The sequence below is a fragment of the Centruroides vittatus genome, unplaced genomic scaffold, assembly GCF_030686945.1.
Source record: "Centruroides vittatus isolate TY-2023 unplaced genomic scaffold, ASM3068694v2 scaffold_944, whole genome shotgun sequence".
In the NCBI taxonomy this organism is placed as follows: domain Eukaryota; kingdom Metazoa; phylum Arthropoda; class Arachnida; order Scorpiones; family Buthidae; genus Centruroides; species Centruroides vittatus.
The window spans coordinates 1,556,945-1,580,234 of NW_027122722.1; the positions used below are offsets into that span (position 1 = coordinate 1,556,945).

Below are 23,290 nucleotides of genomic sequence, written 5' to 3' on the forward strand. Positions count from 1 at the left end.
ATTTTTATACCCCACTATTCTTTTGTCATTTTGAAATGTGAAATGTCTTTTTCATTTTGAACCAAATTGTGGAGTAGCTGAGCACTTTGATGACTTTTAGTTCATGATTTTTTATGTATCTTCTTAATATTTTGGAGGATGTTATGAGTGTAATTTTAAGATTTCTTACTGCTTTTGATCCCTTTAGCAAACTAGGTCTTTGCAGGGGAAGAATCCTGCATAGAACATTAGAACAAAGATTCCAGTTTAGCAGGCATGAGAAGCCAAATAAAAACACCATGTCTTCAATAAAACAGTTCTTTTGATAGATTGTTGAACAACGAGAGGTAGAGATATCTTCATGAAAGAGAACAGAATGCTGTTTTAAATTTCAAAACAACAGAATGCTGCTGTTGTAAGAGTCAAATATAATTTAAAAGATATACTCATACAGGCCATTCTTGGGTAGTGACGTGTATGGTTATATCTTCTAAATTAATTGGTTTGGAAATAAAGATCAAATAGAGGTCGGACAGCAAAATTATCAATGCCTCTGCACAGTAAACAAAAGTTGTTGATTCAACTCCCACTCTTAATCAATCTGTTCTTCCACAATATTCTAAATTAGTTAATGTAATTTTAATCATTAAATTTAATTCGAGATGGTAACTTAATCACCTACCTTTAGTCCAAATTACATAATACTTATATATAAATTTATTTATATATTTAATTAGCTAGGTTATAGTACAATAATGAATCCAGCATTACCATAAAGTCGTATGATAAGAATTGTAGAATACTATTAAATTATTTTTCATACCTGAAATACATCACTAGAAGCACAAAGTATTAAACGATGTGCTGCAAACTGCTTTCCACCAACTTCTAAAGTAATATCACTCAAGAGTCTTTCAGCATAAAGACCAGCAATTTTTTCTAAAACTGTAGATGAATTATCTATTTGTTGTTCGTGTTCATTATCACATAACTTATGACCTTCCGTTAAAGGAACCGAATCTATAGAATCATCATCTATGGACTGAGACTTTGTGCCTACATTGCCACTTTCTCCACAGCGCATGGTTGTATTTGCATTATTGTTTCTATTCCAGTTTGAATTACTTTGAAACATTGCAAATGCTAAAAAAACAAAAAAATTAAGTTTTTTTATTAAAAGAATTTAAGTTTACAAAGACAAAACATTATAATTATTATTTAAAATTTTATTTTTTAAAAAATGTTTAAATATAGATTATTAATTATTTAAAAATATAAGTTCATTACTTCCTAAATATAAACACATTAGGATGGTCCTTATTTTTAAGTTTTGAAAAATTGGACAGTGCATGTTTTGAGTCTGTTCCATTATGAAAAAAAATTTTGGCAAAATTTGGTTAGTTTGAATAATATTTAGTGGTAGCTACCAAAATCTAAAAACTTGCAATATGTCTCAATGTTAAGCATAGTACCGCTCATTGTTAAAATAGAAATCCTACCTAAGTATAGCAGTAGAAGCACAATGTCATCTTGTTATATTGTAGCATGGAAATGGAAATTACCAATGACAAATTTCAAACGCCTAGTACTGTATTACCTCGTATATTGCTTAAAATAAAGAAAATTTACATTTTAACAAATTAGACAGATGCCCCTATGCAAACTAAAACTTTTGTTTTTAACCCCTATAGCAACAATACCCTAATGTATACATATATATATGTATAATATACATTAGAATGGTCTTTATTATCTGTACATATATTAAAAGAAAAATGTTCTATCACCGCCACACACAAATAATGTAAATTCAAAAATTAATTTGATTTATAATTTGAAAATTTCAAAACAATTTTTAAATGGTTTTTAAAAACATTGTTTTAATTTTCAATTGATTTGATTTTAATTTTAACTAATTAATTTTTATTTTATTTTCGGTTTCAAGGTCAAAGTTTTTAGTTATTTTTTAAAGTTTTAATTTAGTTTTTATAATTATTTTAATAATTTTTATTTATTTAATTTTGCCTAAATCTTTTGAATCCTTAATTACAACTTTTTTAATTAACTGCTTTTTTGGTTGGAATGCCGTAGAGGGAATTCCTCCACAGAGAACATCAAACCTCCTTGGGATTTGGAGATGCTCTGTGTTGAGATCAGATTTAGACTTGAGATGCTGTGTTGGTAGAGGCTTGCCTTCCACACAAGCCTCTACCAACACAGAGGCTTTAAAGGAACCGAATCTATAGAATCATCATCTATGGACTGAGACTTTGTGCCTACATTGCCACTTTCTCCACAGCGCATGGTTGTATTTACATTATTGTTTCTATTCCAGCTATCCACTCAGCAGTGTGTGCGGCAGGATATGACACTTCCAAATATAACTCCATTTTTCTTTTGCCACATAACTATAAAAATTATTTTAATAAAATCCATCTACTAAACAAAGCATTAATTTATAAATACACTGCACAAACCTTACAATGCTTTGCAGTTAATTTTAGAATGTAACACAAATGTTCCAAAATAACTGCAAAGCATTATAAGGTTAGTGTGGTGTATTTGAAATTATTTTAGTGTTGTTTTACATAAAAGATTAAAATAAATTTAAATTTGACTATCTTTTTAATAATTTCATTAATTTTTGTTTTATAAAGTTGCATCCTTTTAAAAAAAGTTTTTTTTTAATTTTAAATTTTAATTATAAGCGAGTTAACATTGATTGAACTATTAGGCTACCTAGTAGGGTTTAAAAATAAAAGTTGTAGTTTTCATAGAACATCTGCCTAACTTGATCCAATATAAATTTCTTTATATTTATCCTTATTGTTTTACTTACCACTACATTGTTAGTGAGTCTCCACTCTGGTGACACATTCCAGCAATTTTTTTTTTCAGGTAGTATCTATTCCTTTTTAAGGGCTTTATTTCCTAGGAGGTTGCATTCTGAGGTTGTTGTTCTACACTCAGCAACAGGCTATTCTTAATCCATTTGTGGGTTCCCATTGAAACATGAAGTTAGTGATCCTAGTGATCCTAGTTATACCTACCAACCCCTTTTCTTTTGGTCTATCTTTTTTTGCATGTTATCCTACCTCCTTATGGATATCACTTCCAAGATTCTCTGTTTTTCTTGTAACCTTCAGCTAGCAATCTGTTTCACAATTGTGTAAAATGACATAGATCATTTCTGCAACCAGTTTGCAGGTGGATTTTCTACTTCAAGCCATGCTCAAAATCTAACAGGTCTGGCCAATCATTCCTCCTAATCAGAAGACAGTAAAATCATAAAGCATTCTAGTAAAATGAATTCTGATAAAAAACACGGTTTTACTATCAATTTTAACCAACTGGTCATTGTATTTTAACCAATAAATACATTTCTAAGAAATCCACTAGTTGATTCTGAAACAAAAAATGGAAAGCAAAAACTGTGCATGTATCATGTAGATGGTTCCACCAAAATATTGCTTTTTGAATTGCATGGATTCTGCTTTCTCAACAATTGTGAAATGCTTTAAAAGTGTTCCTATTGGTTAAAATATAAAATGACTGATCAGCTAAAGTTGGCATTTGTCATTGGAAGAGAGCTTACCAAAATGCTTTATGATTTTACTGTCCTCTAATTGGCTAAATTTTTTGAAAATCCACCAGATTTCAAGCGTGGCTTAAAGTAGAAAATCTGCCTGCAAACTGGTTGTAAAAACTGATCCATGTGATTTTATGGGATTGTGAAAAGTCCTGAAGTGAGAAATGTTGCAAGGTTATGGAACATGTATGCAATCCATCCACCATGTATCTATAATTTTCTTTAATGGCATCACTCCATCTCTATGTGAATGTTTCAATTAATAAATTTGGCAAGATTAAAAAATTAAGCCCAATCTAACACACCTAATTTAAAAATTATCCTAATATGATATTAAAATTAATACATTTGACTCATAAAATTCCTATGAATTTGTAAATAAACAATTCTACACTGCTTCAAGAAGAGTGTAGAATAATTCAAAAATGTCTTAGCCTTTAAAGCTAAACAACTCATCTTCAGAAGCAACACAAAAAATGTTTGTGGATGTGTTTTAATGTTTGTGGATTTGAACACATCCACAAACATTAAAATTAGTTGTTTTTTTTGTGCTGCCACTAAAGACAAGTTGTTTAGCTTGAAAGTACTAAGGAATTTTTGAATTTTCCTCTACTCCTGAAGAAAGCAATGTAGAATTGGTTATTTAATATATTTCATTGGTAAGCAATGTCATTTCAAAATAAAATTATAAATGATGTTTTCGAGAATTTTATAATTATAAAAAATAGTAAAATTTTAATTTAATTTATAATAAAAATAGTTATTATTAAATATTAACCTGTTTTGATTCAATCCCAGGTCCCCAGGGTGATTGACTGATGGCCTTAACCATCTTTGCAAGGAAACCAGATGTTTATAGAATTGGGAGATTTTTTATTAAAAACATTAGTTTTACAGAACACACCACAAAACCTCATATCTAGCAACAGAATTAAAATATTAATGAATGTTTTCAGACTCCCTTTGAATCCTATTTCAGGTTAGACATTTCATGAAAAGAACACTTAAAGAACAACATTGGCAAAATTTAAAATTAAATTACAATATTACATAACATTGGCTGGATTCAAATATAAATCTCCATGTAACAATCAGGTACATTATGTTAAGTGAATGGTAATGTAGTCATACATTACTTGCCATGTGTGCAATATTTGTCTTTCTCCTATGTAGTTGATGCAGTTTCCCCTTTTGTCAGCTTTTCCAGGGCATCCAAATCCCATCTTCAATCAATGTATAGGGCTATGCATATCAAACTTGTTTGATGTATCTTTGCTTCCATGTCATTATCAGAAGGGCGAGGACAGGGCAGTGGAAAGTTTTCTAATTATTAATATTGTATGTGTTCCCATTCTTGCTGTCTCAGGGACCTCATTTTGGAGCCTATGTATACTAACTCTCTCCCGATCTTATTGTCCATTTGAGATATCCCACATTCCTGAGGCTCTCTAGGTGTTAAGAAGTCCTTCCATCCCTATATATTGTGTAGATGGTTGAGTTTCCATTTGTGTGTAATATGGGTGCCCTTGAGCTTTGCTATCTGTTTAAATATTGCATTCACATGGCATTCGTAATTTACTGTTACACAGTCTGCTCTCCCTCGTTCATTGTTGTTTGCATTGTGATTATTTAGGATAGCGGCTTATTATGTTGGGAATGGTATTTATTAGCTATCTCCTCAATCACTTTTCTGTGAAAACTATACTCCTGAGTTACCATTGCAATGCAATTAAGCTCTGCATTTGTATCCTCCAATTTAGCACAATGTGTGTATGTCCCCCTAATGAGGGCTCTGAATGCAGCAGTTTTCTAATGGTATGGGTCATTAGAGCATGCACAGATATACAGCAAGCAGAAATCCGGCCGGTAATATCAAACCAGATATCAAATCAAATCAAATCGGTAATATCAAATCGGAGTCTTTTTAAAACATGAAAAATGTCCCATATGGACTGCTACTACAGGCAGAGGAAATGAACACAGAGATACATTATTTAGATCTCAATATCTAAATAATAAATATAAATTTTTTTATTTTTGTAAAAATTATAATAAAATGTAAATGTAAAAATTAAAATATTTATGTAAAAATAAAATTAAAACTTTTTACAAAATATTTTCCATATCACAGAAGACAGTTTTACCAAAAAATGTCTTCTACAATGATCATAAAATGATTAAAGCATGAAAAATGAAATGATATACAATTTTGAGTATTAATAAACAAACAGAGGGGAAAAAATTATTCAAATTTTTAGCACTGATGTAATGTTTTTCCTAAAAATATATGTTTATACAAAAATGTTAACAGATATATTATATAAAAATACAATATATAATATATAGTTTCCATTTTATCATAATTATAGCTTATACTTGAAAACAATGACAGGTTTAACATTCTTATTATGCTGCTTTTTTCTACTAGACATTAACAATGAGTCACAGAGAAAAATCCATGACTTGCCAACAATTAAGACACAAGTAATTGGAAATTGTTTCTGACATTTTAATTAAAAGTTTGATAACATATTATTACTAGTGAAAAATAAGACTGCAGAAAAAAGCAACATCTAGGAAAATTAAAACTGAATTTGGAGAATATAAATGCTACTTTTTGGACTGCCAAAATTTTGGACATCAACAAATATACTATTTATTATGAGATAAAGAAATTTGTTAACAAGAAGTAAAAGATAAAATTTAAATGTGAAAAACAAATCATCCTCATTTTAGTATTTCTGTTTAGAAAAATGACCATATTCCAAAGTTGCATTACTTGAGAAATAAAAAAAATTGATACTGGCGAAACAAGTTGAAAGTAACAAATCTAAAGTCAGACTAACTGAAAGATCCTTGCTAACTACAAAACATCTGCATGGTTAAGAACAAATAGAACAACAAATAGAACAGTAGAATAAATATTATTAAGATTATTTGAAAAAAGTAAGACCTGTGAATGCATCATCTCCAATTTTTATGGAATTTATACAGAGAAAATGAAATTATATCACATTAATAAAATATCTTTATAAACAAAACTTTTTCAGTCTAGAGAAAATTAAATAGAGTCAAACCTCAGGTATTCAATGCCTCGCTTTTCGAACAATTCGGTTTACAAACAAAATTTTGAATGCCGTATTTGCCAAAATTTTGAATATAATTGCCGTATGATAACTCAGTTGCCAAACAAGCCACTTGGCAAGAGCCAGTTTCAGATTACAGACAGACAGATGGTCAACTACATATACTTCCTGTGTAAAAGAAAGTTGAAGGTCTGACCAATCACTGACAGAACTACCGATTCAGAAGTTAGAAGTGTCAAGATTGTCTCATGTCATTAGACATCATGACAAACCATCAATAATGTTATCATTCAAATTAGATTTCAATGTGCATGCAGATAAAATACTATTTCTTTTTCGGTATGTGTGGCAGTTGAATCAAAATCAAATTAATTAATAAAAACCACATTAATTGACATTTGCCTAATATAAACATCATCCACAAATCCATGTATAAAGGTGCTTAATTAAATAACAAAAATTTATTAATATAATATTATACATTATAAAATTAATATTTAATGTTGTCAGTTAATTAAAACTAAAAATAATATAATAATTAAAACACTAGATTTTATACTAAAACTGAAACTAAAATTGAAAATAAAATCAAAATTAATTGATAATTAATTTAAATTTAAATCAAAGCAATTGAAACATAATATTTTGGAAAGTGTGGATAAAATACTTTTTGTCCATCTTGATTGATTTGGTTATATTATTATTATTAATTATATATATTATATAATTATATATTTTGATTTCATCCAGGGAGAATCCATTCTATTTATAGCACTTTCTTGTAAAGTATTGGTTTTGGTTGCAATAACAGAACATTTTTCTTTTAATATATATATATAAAATGGATATAGATATAGATACAGTGAAACCTCACTTAACAAGCACCTCGCACGAATATATCACATAACGAGCAAAACAAATTGTAAAACTTTTCCCTGCTTAACGAGTGATATTTCGCATAATGAGTGATGAGGAGAGGGGAAGTCCCGAATTGTGCACATGCGGCATGCTCCATCAGTCTGTGTTTATCACTCATTCTGCTAGCATCTTAGTGTCGCTTGTGATCACATACATTTTCCAAACTTGTGTTCACACGTATTACTTATAAAACATCAACAACCATAGCCCATTATATAATAAGCATGCCAAACGATATACCAAATTCTTGGGTCATTAAATTTAAAGTCTGATTCCAAATTAAATTTTAGAAATGTCTGAATTAAAAATTAACTATTTATACCTATTAAATTTAATACGAGATGGAAACATAACTGCCTACCTCTAGTCAAATTAATTAATTTCTAATATTTAATTATAGTCTTTACATAACCCAAGAATTTGACATATCATTTGGAGTGTTTATCAAACATTAGCTGTGATTTTTTTTTTCTGCAAATTGAATTCTCATTCCAGGATGGTTCATTTCATGCTAGAAGAAAAGATGATGATGATGATTCACACTCCTTAACAGTGTATATTATACAATTTTTTTTGGATAAACGTTATACATAAAACATTTGAGCATTTTTTTGAATCAATGAATCAATATGGCATGGAACACATTATCGTATTTTACATTAATTTCTATGGGAAAAATTGTTTTGCTTAATGAGTGTTTCGCATTACGAGTAAGACTCTGGAACGAATTATGCTCGTTAAGCGAGGTTCCACTGTACTATTATATTATATATAATATTATATTGCATTTGTAGATATTTTTATGCATTTTTATGCAAAAAAAAAAAAAAAAAAAGCTTTGTTTTGTTTTAGGGGTTGGGAATGAATTAATCCATCTTATATTGTTTCTAATGAGAAAATTTGTTTCAATCTGAGAACAAATCACTTTTAAACAATTTTAGGAATAAATTAAGTTTGAAAACAGAGATTTGACTGTGTATAGAATATGATATGCCATGAGTCAATAATAAGACATTTTGAGAATGACAAACAAAAATGAAATGTTAAGGAAAACAGATATCATTGCCAGCCTAATATTTCCTTCTGTAGGTTCATCATCCTAATTTTTATTAGCAAACAGTTCAAAGACTCATTTTTCAAACTATTTTTTTGAACCTGATAACTGCTTAACATAGCTGAAAATATTTAACAACCAACAATAATTAAAAAAACAAAAATTATTGTGTTTTACAATTTTCTTTATTCAAAGTTTAAATCAATAGAAACAGTAGTTTAACAGTTTATTTTTATTTTATTCATCGTAATGCACGCACACACAAGTAAATATTCAAACAATATTTTTATATCTAATAACAATTATTAATATTAGATAAGGACAAAGATGCCATGAAGAAGTCATCAGCCTGTTGCTTTGACTATCTGACCAAGACATCAATACTTTATTTTAAAATCTTATAAAGAAAATCAAATTTTCCATTAATTTATTTTCCATTTCATCATATTTTGTATTAATGTGTAATTTTTGTAAACTGTACATGTATAATTTAAATTTGTGTGTGTGCGCGGGACAAACAATTTTGAAAATACTTTGATTGATGTTCAAATTCTTTTTATTGAATTCAAATGTTTTGTTCTCTGGAATCTCTAACAACAATTCTGCCTGAAGAGGACAGTTTTAGACTGTCAAAAGTGCTTGCAAAATAAATCATTTTTTTGTAACACCAACAGAGTGATACGTGCTATTTTTTTTCTATAGGAAAAGAAGAGTTGTAATTAATTTTAAAAAGTTGTATTAAGGGTTGAAAAAAAATGCAGGCAAAATTAATGCATAATTAAATAAATAAAAATTATTGAAAATACTTATAAAAACTAAAACCACATTAATACTAAATTAAATTAAATTAAACCTAAAAATAAAATAATAATTAAAACTCTTGCCTTTACACCAAAACTAAACTTAATTAAAATTAAAATCAATTAAAAATTAAAACAATGAAATTAAAACAACGTTTTTAAAAACTGTTTAAAGTTGTTTTGAAATTTTCAAATTGTAAATTAAGTAAATTAATTTTTAAATTTATGTGCAGTGGTGCTTTTAATACATGCACAGATTTTGTGAAAAATCTCTACTATTTTAATAATAGAAAAATAACTATTATTTTAAATAATTTAAATTTACACATTTAATTTTGAAGAATGAATATTGATTCATTGATTTTACAACTGTTCATGAATCAAATTTCTTTGTAATTCAAATTAATAAATTCTGAAATATAGTAAAAAATTATGATGATTTTTCGGAAATAAAATATTTATTAGTGAATTTAGTGTGTACTAGGTTGTAAATTTGTTATTTGTAATTAAATTATTAAGATAATTTTATCTAAAAGGTAGATGATGCTATCATCATCATCTTATATAAATATTAATCATTAAAAATTTTAAATTTTAACTACCTAATTTACTATCATCTGGAAAAAAATTAAGAGGAGGCTTCAAACCTGTAACTTTTGTGAACCAGATAGGTATCTATCAGCTTTGTCATACAGACCTTAGATCTAATTTTCACTTTCAAATATTTGTAATTATCATACAGAATGTTAAAAAAAAAACATTTAGCATTTATATGATGGATTGGGTTGAGGGATAGTGAACCTTTTTGAATCTGCATGCATATAGTAAGCATACTTAGCTTTAAAGATCTTTACGCATGCCAAAGTTTTAGATTTGGAGTAACAATATTTGAAAAAATGAAACAAATTTGCTCTAATTAGAATAAATATAAAAAAGCTGATTGAAAAAAAATGATCAAGTGAGAAATAGAAATCATATGATACACTATGTGCCAGATAATTTTTCCTACATGTCACTTTGGGATGCATGCCATAAGTTCACCATCCCTGGTATACATCATACTGAATAAAAACCCTTAGTAAACATAGGTCAAAAACTACCACAGGGATAATGAACCTACAGCACATATGCCAAAAGTGGCACATCGGAAAGAATTGTCTGGCACAAAACATAAAAATTCCAACAACAAATTGCTTAACTTTCCTGGCAATATGTGGTGGTGCCACTGTTATGATATTCTTTTTTTTTTAAAAATGTTTTATTTTATTAACTATTATAAAATGGCAGAAAGCTTAATTGAGATTCGATAGGTTTAATAAAAACTTGTAAATGCTAATAATGAGTAAAATCATCATTAAGTCTGACCCTACTGGAGATACACACGACCCCCTTCATCTCCCCACCCCTTGACCTTTAATCATCAAAACTTAATAGGATCAATTTTCCTAACAAATAAATACCTGCAAAATTTTCAACAAAAAGTACAGGAGTTATTAAGCTTCAAAGAGGATGAACAAAATCGTGCCCCCACACACACACTAACAACCATACATACAAAAAAACCCCCCAAAGTTTTTTTTGCATTTTTCAATGTTTCAAGGTCCTGAGTCCAAAAATGTAAAAATTTTATGACCAATTGCCATACTTTTTCCATTATATATAACAGCCAGGAAAGTAAAAATTTTAAAAAATTTTATGATAATTTATCTGATTTTCAGTTTTTTATTATAGTTTTATATTTAGTTCAGTATATCATCATCCTTTTCTGAACCAGCTTCTTTACACTTATTTTAATTAAAGCTTAGTATAACATAAGCAATTAAAAACAAAAAAAAAAAATGATTTAATGAGAAACTAATGTTTTCAATTGCTTTTAGTAATTATCAAGTTATAAGCTGTCTGAAAAAATATAAGATTGAGTACAAATATGTAAGTGTGGAACAGGTATCTGATTGGATGGTGAAGCAAGCATGAATTTGAGTGTTTTCCAATTAGAAAATTCATTTAGAATATTTCAAAATACAATATGCTCTTTTTTCAAATGATCTGTAATCTGATGACTGCTAAAAGCAATCGAAAACATTATTTTCTCATGTGATCAAGTCTTCTCTTACATTAACCCTATTCTAACAAAGCAGAATTTAATGATTCATACACATTGAAAATTAATCTTTATTCTAAGATTAAATATTTCTTTAATTAAACATATTTTATGAAAATGAAAAATGTGGTGTCCATAACATCTTGAGACAAAAGGACTTTTTTCAATTTTTTTTATAAAGAAAACAAAATGTTTCAAACTATTCAAATCATCATATCAAATATTATAGGAAACTTGGATGAAACTTTAATTTTTTCATTCAGATTATCACTGAACACATCTAGAATAAATTTATAAAGTAAGTTAAATTATCAATAACACTTCATTCAAATGATCAATATTTTTGTAATTTTATAAAAAATATAATAAAAGATAAAAAAAACTTTCCTTAAAAAATTTTTCCAAGATATAATAATTTATTTATTGATTGACTGATTAATACTAGATTTTAGCACATTAAATTTATATAATCAGTCATAATTTCACCTATTCTATTCTATCCACAATGACATTGATAAAAGATGAGATGAAGGACTAGAAAATGATATCCTGACTTTCACTATTTATGACAGATTAAGGAAATTTGATTGAATTTGAATCAGACCTCTATAATTATAAATTGCACCTTACTATGAAGCCATGAAGAATAATTTTTCTCAATTTAATAAAAAACCAGAATTATTTCTCAAAATTTATTTAATAATACAATTCACAGATATAAACTATATAAAAATTATATTATAAAGAATTGTTAAGGAATAATTTTGTTTCTGATTAAAGCTGATCCTAAAAAATTGAATTTAATTACAATATTAATTTTTGCAGATATACTAAATAATAATACAGAAAAAACAGAAAAAAGCTGTAGTTTCAACATTTTATTAATAAATATACAATATACTCCAGATTATCCAGGCTAATTGCCAGCAATAGAGGCATGTATAACACAAACTCTAAGTCTGTTTTAATGAAAGCTAATTGATTTTTTTTTATTTAGTTGTCAATTTTAATATTAAATTTAACATAGTTTATATATATTAAGAATAAAATACATTTTATGAGTGAAAATCAATTAATAAGCTCTACTAAAATATGTGATCAGAATTGAATAAAACTTTCAACAGAAAATTCAAAAAAATTTATTGAACTAGTGTTTTGTAACATCACTATCGATTTCTTACATTATTAACCAAAAATAACAGATTGCCAGCTAGCTATTGTCCTAAAATGTCATTAATTTTGCAATATTAATGATTTATTGATAAAGAAATAATTCAAAATATTTTCTTCAAAAGTTTTATAACTTATTTAATGAAAAAATACAGTATACACATAAACAAAGCTGTTTTGTTCACGAATCAATTGTACTTATTAGGCCAAATTACCTATACCTTGACATTCTGGAAGAAGTATGTTGAGCATCAGAACGACACTCAACATACAATTTTAATTATTAACAGTTAACTTTTATTATTTTATCTTAATGCTAATATTTGTATTCCTGACAGATTTTTATCAAGATGTAAGCATGCAGAGATAATCCACACATAATTGAGAATATACTGTATAATAAAGAATATCAGAAAAACAAAATTTATTTTATAAATGAAATGAATTCTTTCTGCAACAATTTTCAATTGATTGATTTAGTTTCTCAAAATTTTTTAAAAAACCTTTTTCTCCAGTTTAGTGTATTATTATAATCTATATCATTTAATTAATTAAAATAGGTTATAAATATAATTATGATATAGATATCTACATCTACTTCTGTAATCAGAACAATTGAAAAATTTAAAGTTCATTAATTAATCTTCCTTCAGATATTTTACACAATTAACCAATCCATTTGCTAAAAATTTAATCATCAAACAACTTGGATTTTCAATCAACTAAGAAATATAAAGAATCATCATAATCATTATTTTTAGAAATAGAAAAACAAATGAGAAAAATTTGCATGTTTCTTTTCAGAAATTAGTTTTTAGAGAAAGTTTTCCATTTAAAAAATTTTAATTAACAGAAACATTATGGTAAATTTGATATTTCATGTTTTTCTTTATACAATATTTTAAAATCAAAACTACAACTATTCTATTGCTTCATTGCAAAAAATTAATGAAATAAAATAAAAAAAAAAAAAAATAAAAATTGTTTAAAATTTCTTCTAGACTATTTTGATAGATGATGGTTTTTTTTTTTTTAAATATTTATTCAAATCCTCAATCAATGCATAAACAAATTAAAGTTCTTAAATAAATAATATGATAATTCTTGTATTTTCAAAGCAGAAAATGGAAATTATCAAAAATGTCTTTTTAATTTTTGTACTTTAATTTTTTATAGTATCTATATTAGACATCTTCAAATTTATCATTGTATTAAAATTGTATTAGATATATCTAAGAAATGACACAAGCCATTACAAATTCAATATCATTACTAAAACATATTACATATAATATATATTATTATAATACATTATATATTGATATTATCAAATCAATATCATTAAATTCAATTCTATAATAAATATTCAGCAATTGTATTTCGAATTGATTAAGAATGCAGAATATTGAAACTGTTCCTCAAAGATTAGCAATTAAATATGACAACTAACGTTTGCCTAATCTTTATAATCTTAGATATAAATTTCATTAAAACTTTTCCTTCCATTTATTTCATACCTGATTTACTGATTTACATTTTATCATTTTGATTATGAGAAATTAAAACAATATTTATTTACAGTAAAAAATGACTTTGCACTATCTATATATTTTTTAGTTAAAGTATAATTTGAAAAAAATTATAGTAATTATCAAAAAGGATGAACCAGCCATTACAGTTATTCTGTTGAATTAATCAATGCATGTTTAACAGTGAGTAAAGTTGAGGAAATGTTAATGTTTTTAACTCAGTTAACAGATCATCATCTGGCATGAATGGTTGATAGTGAAGATTTCACTATCGTCTATCCACTGGAAAGGATCTATTAACCAAGTCAAAAATGTTAGTGCTCCTTCAACTCAGGAGAAGCTGGGGATTTTTTCCCAGGCCCAAAGAAAACCTAAGGGGCCGATAGTGATTCCTACTCCTATAAAATTAACATTATTTCTATTAACAGAAAATAACGTCTTTAAAATTTATTTTTATTAATAAAAAAAAACATTATGTATTTCACTTGTTTAAAAAAAAAAAAAACTAGTTAAAGGTGCCCTTGAAGCGGCTTAAATGGTCTGTTCTACCCAGGCCCCATACAAGCTCTCAACAGCCCGCTTCAACTTCGTCCACTTTTAAAAGACGCATTGATTACTTCTGTAATTATTAAACGAACGGTAGTCCAATACTCAATCTGAATGTGAATATTTAATTTTCTGGAAGAGAATCATGTTACAAAGTTATGTTTATCAACATAAATATTTTATATTTCCAGATAAGTAATAATTTATTTAATCAAAATGTATCTATTAAATAAAAATGTTGGAAGAATGACATAGTTACATATATAAGTGAATAGCCTTTCATTTTTGTATGTATATTTATAATTAAAATTAAAAACTACACATTTAAGAACATAATAAGGATAAATCTGCCATAGCTATTATTGTTTCAGTTTTACTAATACAACGTAACATATTTCAATTATATAGGATAAAGAAAAAATATAGCACCATCACCAATACCAGTAGAATAAAGTTTCGTAAGTATTTATTTTCTAAAATTTAACACAATTTACTCTACAATTAAAAACTGCAATCTTTTGAAACAAATAAAGAATATTCTTATATATTAATAATAATATCAGTCGTATCGTATTTTTATCTAGCTAAATTAACTATTTTGGAACAATTTGGCAAACTATAAACATCTTCCATAAAAAGTTAGCTGAAAAGTTCATTGGCCAAAACTCAATTTAGAAAATTCAACAGCGTCATAATTTCTAAATTTCTGCAGAAACAACAGAAATGTGCCCACTATTTTATTACTTTCGCGTAAACTGTAAAAATATTTCAATTATTAACATAAATTTTGAGATAAATTATCATTTTTGAATGCCACAGATCATAATATTAAAATATAATTCACCTTTCACCAAATATTTGATAAACAACCATTTTCTCCTTAAACTGAAGGATTCATTGAAATTTCGGCAGAAAATGTTTAAATTTACTTATTACTCTTCGCGATAGACAGTGAGAAGTCGCGTTACTTCAAATTTAGTAATTTTACCGAAATATGTCAAGCAGAAACGTCATCAGAACATAAAACATCATTCATTAAACATAACTACGTCACACAGAACCGGTGCATACGTAACAATCAAATATTTACCTTTACTTGCAAACGTATGGAGTCGAATAATCAATAATTTAATAAAACGAAGAATATGCAATAGAAATATCCTTGTTTTATGAAAGAGGAATTGCGTATTAATTAATACGAAAGTGAGTATACCTAAATCAAAGTAATATGATTTTTACAAATAACGAAAACTCACCTAAAATGTAGTAGATCGAACCCGATCTTCTGCCATCTTGTAAACAGCGACCTCTAACCTAAATCGAAGTAAATGTTATTAATCAATTATTTTCCCCCTGAATTTTATTAAAATAAAAATAATTAAAATTGTTTGTATTTCATTAAAAATATGATTTTATCTTTTCTAATATAAAGAATAGTAAAAAGTGAGAGAGAAATATGAAGAAAAAGTAGAGAAATCTAATCGAATTGTTTTCTTTCATATGTTAATAATATCCAAATATTTAATACAAAATAACATAAATTGTAATTTATTTATTTTATTTATTTATTTATTTATTTATTTTAAGCATTCTGGTACAAAGACCCTGATGCGGGGATAAAACAAAACAAAGTATACATAATCTTATAAAATAACAAAACATATTTCACAGATATATTCATCAATTGTAATAACATTAATAATTTAAAATTATAATTGCAAAATTTATAAACTAAATCCAAATCAGAAAATAAAACTTAAAGAACTACTTGGGAGAACTATCCGAAAGAAATTAACAACCAACAGAGCTAAAACTTACCTAGAAAGAAAAAAAAACAGCAATTCAAACCAATTGTTCAAAAGAAAATCGGATAGTCTCCCAAGCAGTCCAAGCAGCCACAGATTAAATAGTAGGCAGACCACGCCCCAAAACGTAATTTACATAAATAAGCACAGCTTTCGCTTTAAGCCTAAAAAAAACAATGAAAAAGAAATCGAAAATCAAATATACAATAAACATTATGAAATAATCAATTTAACCCTCTTTATGAAAATAAATACCTTAAAGAATAAATCAAAATCAGAAATAACTTTTTTAAACTGATTAAATGAAAAATTGGGAACCCCAAAAGTCTCCTCACGTAATTTTGACAAAAGAGAACAAACAGCAATAATATGAAATGCATCCAATGGTAAGTCCGCCACACCACATATGCAAATGTCCCTTCTGTAATTACATAAAAAACTTAATGAATTACATCTTATTTGCATTAATACGGCCATAACATTAGAAGAAAAATTACTATTATAAATAGAACAATCAAAAAAAGGTTTATTCAAACTCTTATACCATTCACAATAAGAACTTAATAATATGCCATGATTCAACTTCAAAATATAATTATCAAAATTATTTAACTTTAGTAAATAAACACTATTAAAATCTTGTAACAGATTATCAAAATCGATTCCGTTCCTTGAACAACTAGCCCACCAATACTTCGACAAAGGCAACTGAACATGTTTCACAACATAACGCAAACAAATCTTACTAAGGCGTTCTTCATTTAAACTCAACGTTCTAAAAATCCAATTAACAGATTTGTTCAGGATCAAACAAGACAAAGGAATCAATGAACATTCCATAGACACTAGATAACTAGGAGTACACCTTGGAAGCCCGTACATTCTCTTAACAAAAGTAGTTAATACCGTATCCAAACTCTCCGCCTGAAACCCCCATACCTCCGAAGCATAAAGGAGAGATGAGCCCACCACGGCATTAAATAACCTTAACCGATCCTTCAAATTACACAACTTAGCAGACTGACACATATGAATAACTTTGTCCATTTTTATCTCAGCATTAACTTGACAAGACCTCACATGAGTATTAAAATAACCATTACTTTTAAAAATTACACCTAAATACTTATATTGAGATACAACCGAAATTGGAACACCTCGAAACCACCATTTGTCAGCCTTAGAAGCCTTACCACCATTTCGAAAGACCACAATTTTTGATTTAGCAAGATTCAATTGTAAACTATTATCGCTTAAATAATTATCCAGAAGGTCAATCGACCTCTGTAATGACCTCGGAGAATCCGCCACAATTACCACATCATCCGCATACGCTAATACTTTAACAGACACACCACCGACAACTATACCATCTCCGCCGGAATCATCAATACAATTTAATAAATCATTTAAAAATAAACTAAAAAGAATAGGGCTTAAGATACAACCCTGTTTAACACCCTTATCAGAAAAGAAAGGCTGAGAACAAAAATTCCTCCATTTAATCCTAACATTCGAACCACTATATAACTCTGCCAATAAAGATACAAACTTAAAGCTTAATCCAAACTTTAATAATTTCCTCCATAATAAATCCCTATCAACAGAATCAAATGCTGATGCTAAATCTATAAAAAAAGCATAAACCTTACGCCGTTTCCTACTTAGTGTCTTAGAGATAACAGTATACAGAATAAAAATATTATCAACAGTAGAGTAACCTGCACGGAAACCAGCCTGACTCTCTGACAGAATATCTCTCAAATTCAACCAACTTATTAACCTGTAATACAAAACTCTACAAAAAATCTTAGAGACACAGCACAACAACGAAATACCTCTGTAATTAGTAAGCACCGACCTTGAGCCACCCTTAGGCACCGGAACCAATAAAGAACTCTTCCATTCATCTGGAATAACACCAGTTCTCAGAACCTTATTAAAATTATCTAATAAACAGAGAAAAACACTATCAATTTTCCAAAATTCAGTAGGAATACCATCTATTCCCGGAGCACCGCCAACAGTCGACTTACTTAAAACGACTCTAAATTCCTCCTCCGAGATGTAAGAATCCAATATTTCGTTTGACCAAGTCACACAATCATTAAAAACCACTAAATCAACATCATATGGACTTTCAGAGCCATAAAGGGAGAAAAAATAACTGAACCAATCAAATAAACTAATATTAACCTTAGCATAATTTCCCCTTGCTTTACATAAATTCCAAAATAATCTATTATTTTTATAAAAATTTTTAACATTTTGTAACCTTTTACAAAATTCTTTCTTCTTTGCTAAACATAATTTTTTTACCAAACTTCGGTATAACACAAAAACTCTCCTCTGAGCCGGCAAACCATTTTTCTTGAACTCTAACCAAGCTCTATTTCTGGCTCTAACCATTAATCGACAATCCAAGTCAAACCAATCATTAATTCCAACCATAGTCTTTTTCCTTTGAGTCAATCCTTTCACTTTGGCAAAATCCAATATCACCTTACTTAGCTCCAACAAAGATAAATTGGGAGTCTGCTCCAAGCAACGCCACAAATCAGCGGACAACGACTCCAGCTGACCACTGTCCCAGAAAATCCTCTGGTAACAAGTACCAGAACCGCCCAAAGAATCTATGGCACGATCTTCCAAATAAAGTACTATCGGGCAGTGATCGGACCAAAAACAACTCTCTACTCTAAAACATTTAATACAGTTCCACACAGAAGGAGTAACCATTCCCAAATCAATTACTGAGGACCCTCGGTTGGAAACAAAAGTAAACTCTCCCGCTTCATCACCAGAAGCACGACCATTTAAGATTATTAGATCATTATCTGCACAATACTCAAGAACTTTCAGTCCTCTCACATTCATATTTACATCTTTGGAGGCTCTACTTCTCTTATTAACAGCAATACCACTACTATCACATATATTTGTCGAAATCACATTATCGTTCCCAGTCCGTGCATTAAAATCACCCAACCAAATCCAATTCGATTCGTCGACCTCAAACCTGGACAGTACATCAAAAATTTCTTGCCACCTTTGTTCCTGCATATAAACAAAACCAATATTAAACTCTCCTAATGGTAGCAGAATATTAATCAATACAATGTAACTATCCCTATAAATAATATTAAATTTCAAAGATGATTTAATGCAAAGCAACCAACCAGCCATAGGTCTACCCCTACTGTGAGCCCTCAAAGCATCACCAACAATACAATGATATTCTCTTAATTCCTCCCAATAGCATCTGCTCCCACCCTTAATAAACCAAGTTTCCGATAAAAAGACCACATCATACTTCAATAAATAACTCCAAAAAGACCGCGGTTTATTACCAATCCCAGCACAATTCCACGCCATAATAGAAAACACAGAAGACATTACTGGTTGCTATGAGATCGGCACCACCTTAGCTGATACTTCATCGACTTTATACCGAACTCCATCTACCAGTAACTTATCATAACTTAACCGAACACTTCTTGCTCCTTCTTCCCTTTTTTTCTTCCCAAATACCCTTAGGTTGTATCTGATATCTCGCAAACGTTTAGAAAAATCATCATACACAGAAACATTAAGATTCCGATTCTCAAATACAGTCTTTTTAAACCTCAATTTATCACTAAAAGACCCAAATTGGCAAATCACTGGTCTGGGTTTATCTCCAACTCTCTTCCCAACCCGATACGCATTTACAATATGCAGCGAGGATAAATTTAATGTATTAACCGCAAAAGAATTAACAGTGTCAAATATTTCCAAAGAAGTCTCTTCTTTCCTCTCTTCCAATCCGTGGATAACAACATTGTTCATCCTTCTCTGATTATCCATAACATCCAGTTCTCTCTCAAAAAAAGAAAATTTCGTGAAAATTTTATCCATATCCAACGAATGCTCAACACCAGTTACCTCCCCTCCAACCTTTGACTCAACCTCCCCCAACCTCATCTCGAAGTCAATCAACGCCTCATCTACATTCTGAAGCCACTCTGTCAGATGATCCAGTCTTCTGATAAATTCATCAACCTTACCGTTCAGCGAAACATGCAATCGCAATAAAAGCCTAACTCCCTCTGCCACATCAAAATTTGAGTCCTGTAATAAATTCGCAATATCCTCTTCACCAGAAGAAGTCTCACCCCTAAACCTAGCTGTTGATCTTTCAGAAACGGTTGGAGAAAAGGTCTTCCTCTTCCGAGCTTGGGACATAATTATAAACTAGACTTACCTAGAAAGAAAAAAAAACAGCAATTCAAACCAATTGTTCAAAAGAAAATCGGATAGTCTCCCAAGCAGTCCAAGCAGCCACAGATTAAATAGTAGGCAGACCACGCCCCAAAACGTAATTTACATAAATAAGCACAGCTTTCGCTTTAAGCCTTAAAGAATAAATCAAAATCAGAAATAACTTTTTTAAACTGATTAAATGAAAAATTGGGAACCCCAAAAGTCTCCTCACGTAATTTTGACAAAAGAGAACAAACAGCAATAATATGAAATGCATCCAATGGTAAGTCCGCCACACCACATATGCAAATGTCCCTTCTAGAAAGAAAAAAAACAGCAATTCAAACCAATTGTTCAAAAGAAAATCGGATAGTCTCCCCAAATTGTAATTAAAATAACTAACATGTAACAACAATTGTAATTAAATATCTAACAAGCGATTAAATTATCGTCTATGTTCAATTTTTTCTACTTTAAAAATTTTTGTTTCATTTTTATACGACAGATGGCGTAATTATGCGTTGTTGTTATATTACAAAAATTACGCGAAATTTGATTCGATTATTTCTAACATTATCCGTATTATTTTAAAGGATAAAAATACAATTTATTTCCGATTAATCGATTTGTCGTGCCTATTATTTTATTCAAATCAGTATGGCGTCATTATGGCAAATTTAGTTTCGGAAACAAACTTTTTTAAAATCTTTTCTCTATAAATTAATAATGTCAAATAGCATCGTTTTGTATTGCGAATATATACAAAAAAATTAATTATTCTAGATTTAAAATATTAGTTTAATAGAAGTGTAGCGAGTGATGGAATGAAGCGCGTCGGGCTTCCACTGTAATGGTAACAAGTGTGATTCTCAAGCGGGGTGGCTTCTCTCTTCTTTCTCGTTCTTGGTTTTCTTCTATTCTCTCTGAATTAAAAGCGTTGTAGAAGAAAACACACATAGCTTCTGTTTTTATGCAAAATTAAATTGAATTTTTGACTCCGCATCATAACACACTACTGCAAATGCCGATTTTCATTTTGCCCATATTTCATACACGATTAATCTTATTGTGTTCTTTACTGTTTCGTACTTTATACGTACAGGAAAAATTACGTTGCGCTAAAAACTCCACATGATATTTCAAATGACACTCACGTTTCTGAGTAGGCTACACAAACTAGAGCTCGAGATGATATCTTTATATGCGTAACAAATCACTTTGTTATGTTGAATTGTAAGGCTATGTAACGTTAGGAAATCATTAAAAAATCTATTTTCGCCGTGAAGCATCTGCTTATATTTGAAACCATGAAATACCCATAATGGTAGCGCTATTCTTTATCTGCGATCGCATCGTATTCGGATAAGCTATAATAAAAATTACTTTGAAACCAAACCACTTTTTAACATTTCGAAAATAAACCGAAGACCTAAATTCCATTAAAAATAGTACTAAAAAATTATGTGATAAATCTCTAATTGTGTTTTTATTTAATAACAGAAAAGCTGTCATTGGCACAATTTACGACAATAAATTTCGATTTGAATTTCACAACAAATTTATCTTTTAAAACAGGTTTTAAGTTTACACAAATGTAAATAAGTTGATACTTTATTCCACAGATAATATATTCATTATAAGTTAATTGAGATTAAGTAATTAATTTTAAAATGTGCATTACATTTTTACACAATTCATCGCAGAACCTTTTATATTACAAATGTATTATATCAGAATACATTATCTTTGTTTCGCTTACATCGCTTACAAAACATGAAAGTGCACGATGTTTATGCCTATTACGATAACTTTTAACCTTCTCGGCAATTTGTAATTCATTTGTCGTATCTCCAGTAGGGTTGGACTTAACAATGATTTTACTGGCATTTACAATTTTTTTATAAAACTCGTCCCTACCCTCAAAATTAAGCTTCTTGCCACTTTATAACAATTAAAAATATAAAAAGATTTTTAAAAATAAAATATCCTAACAGATAGCGCCACATATGCAGTTTTAAATGTTGCCGGGAAAGTTAAGCAATTCCCTACTGGATATTTTAATTTTCATTGTACTGGATATTTGGAAGTTAACTTGAAGGTTTTAGTTTCGCATGTTTACTCCTCCTGCATTAATTTGTTTACATTTTTTAAATGTGTTGCTTTTTAATTCAGAATTCACGCTATATGGAAAAATGTAGTGTTAAAGTATAACACATTCCAATAGTAAAGTGATCCAGGCAGCCAACTGTGGAATATTACTGGTATATATTACACAGTTGACTTGATCTAGACAATATGATGATGATTCATTTTGAGAAAATGTTGCCAACTAAACAACTATCGATGGGCTAAATAAAGTTATACTCGTGATATTACCATTCAAATATTTAACAACTTGTTACATCTCAGAAATTTAAATTCTCTCAATTTCTCGAAATAAAAGACGATCTTTTAATTAAACTTAATATACG

The 23,290-nt window shown here is 28.7% G+C and overlaps 1 protein-coding gene across 3 annotated transcripts in view; it reads right to left on the minus strand.

Annotated features, from left to right (window-relative positions):
• The window catches only part of LOC136990482 (BTB/POZ domain-containing protein 17-like), a 62,765-nt gene extending 40,715 nt beyond the window's left edge, over positions 1–22,050 (minus strand). For 2 of the 3 annotated variants that reach the window (XM_067288866.1, XM_067288868.1), the window contains exons 1-3: positions 21,974–22,050; positions 16,029–16,086; positions 803–1,122 (exon numbers count right to left, since the gene is read on the minus strand). In XM_067288866.1, coding sequence (XP_067144967.1) covers positions 803–1,114 — 312 coding nt within the window. In that variant the 5' untranslated portion in view covers positions 1,115–1,122; positions 16,029–16,086; positions 21,974–22,050. The other variant, XM_067288867.1, reaches the window with a different exon arrangement.
• Between the last annotated feature and the right edge of the window lie 1,240 nt (positions 22,051–23,290).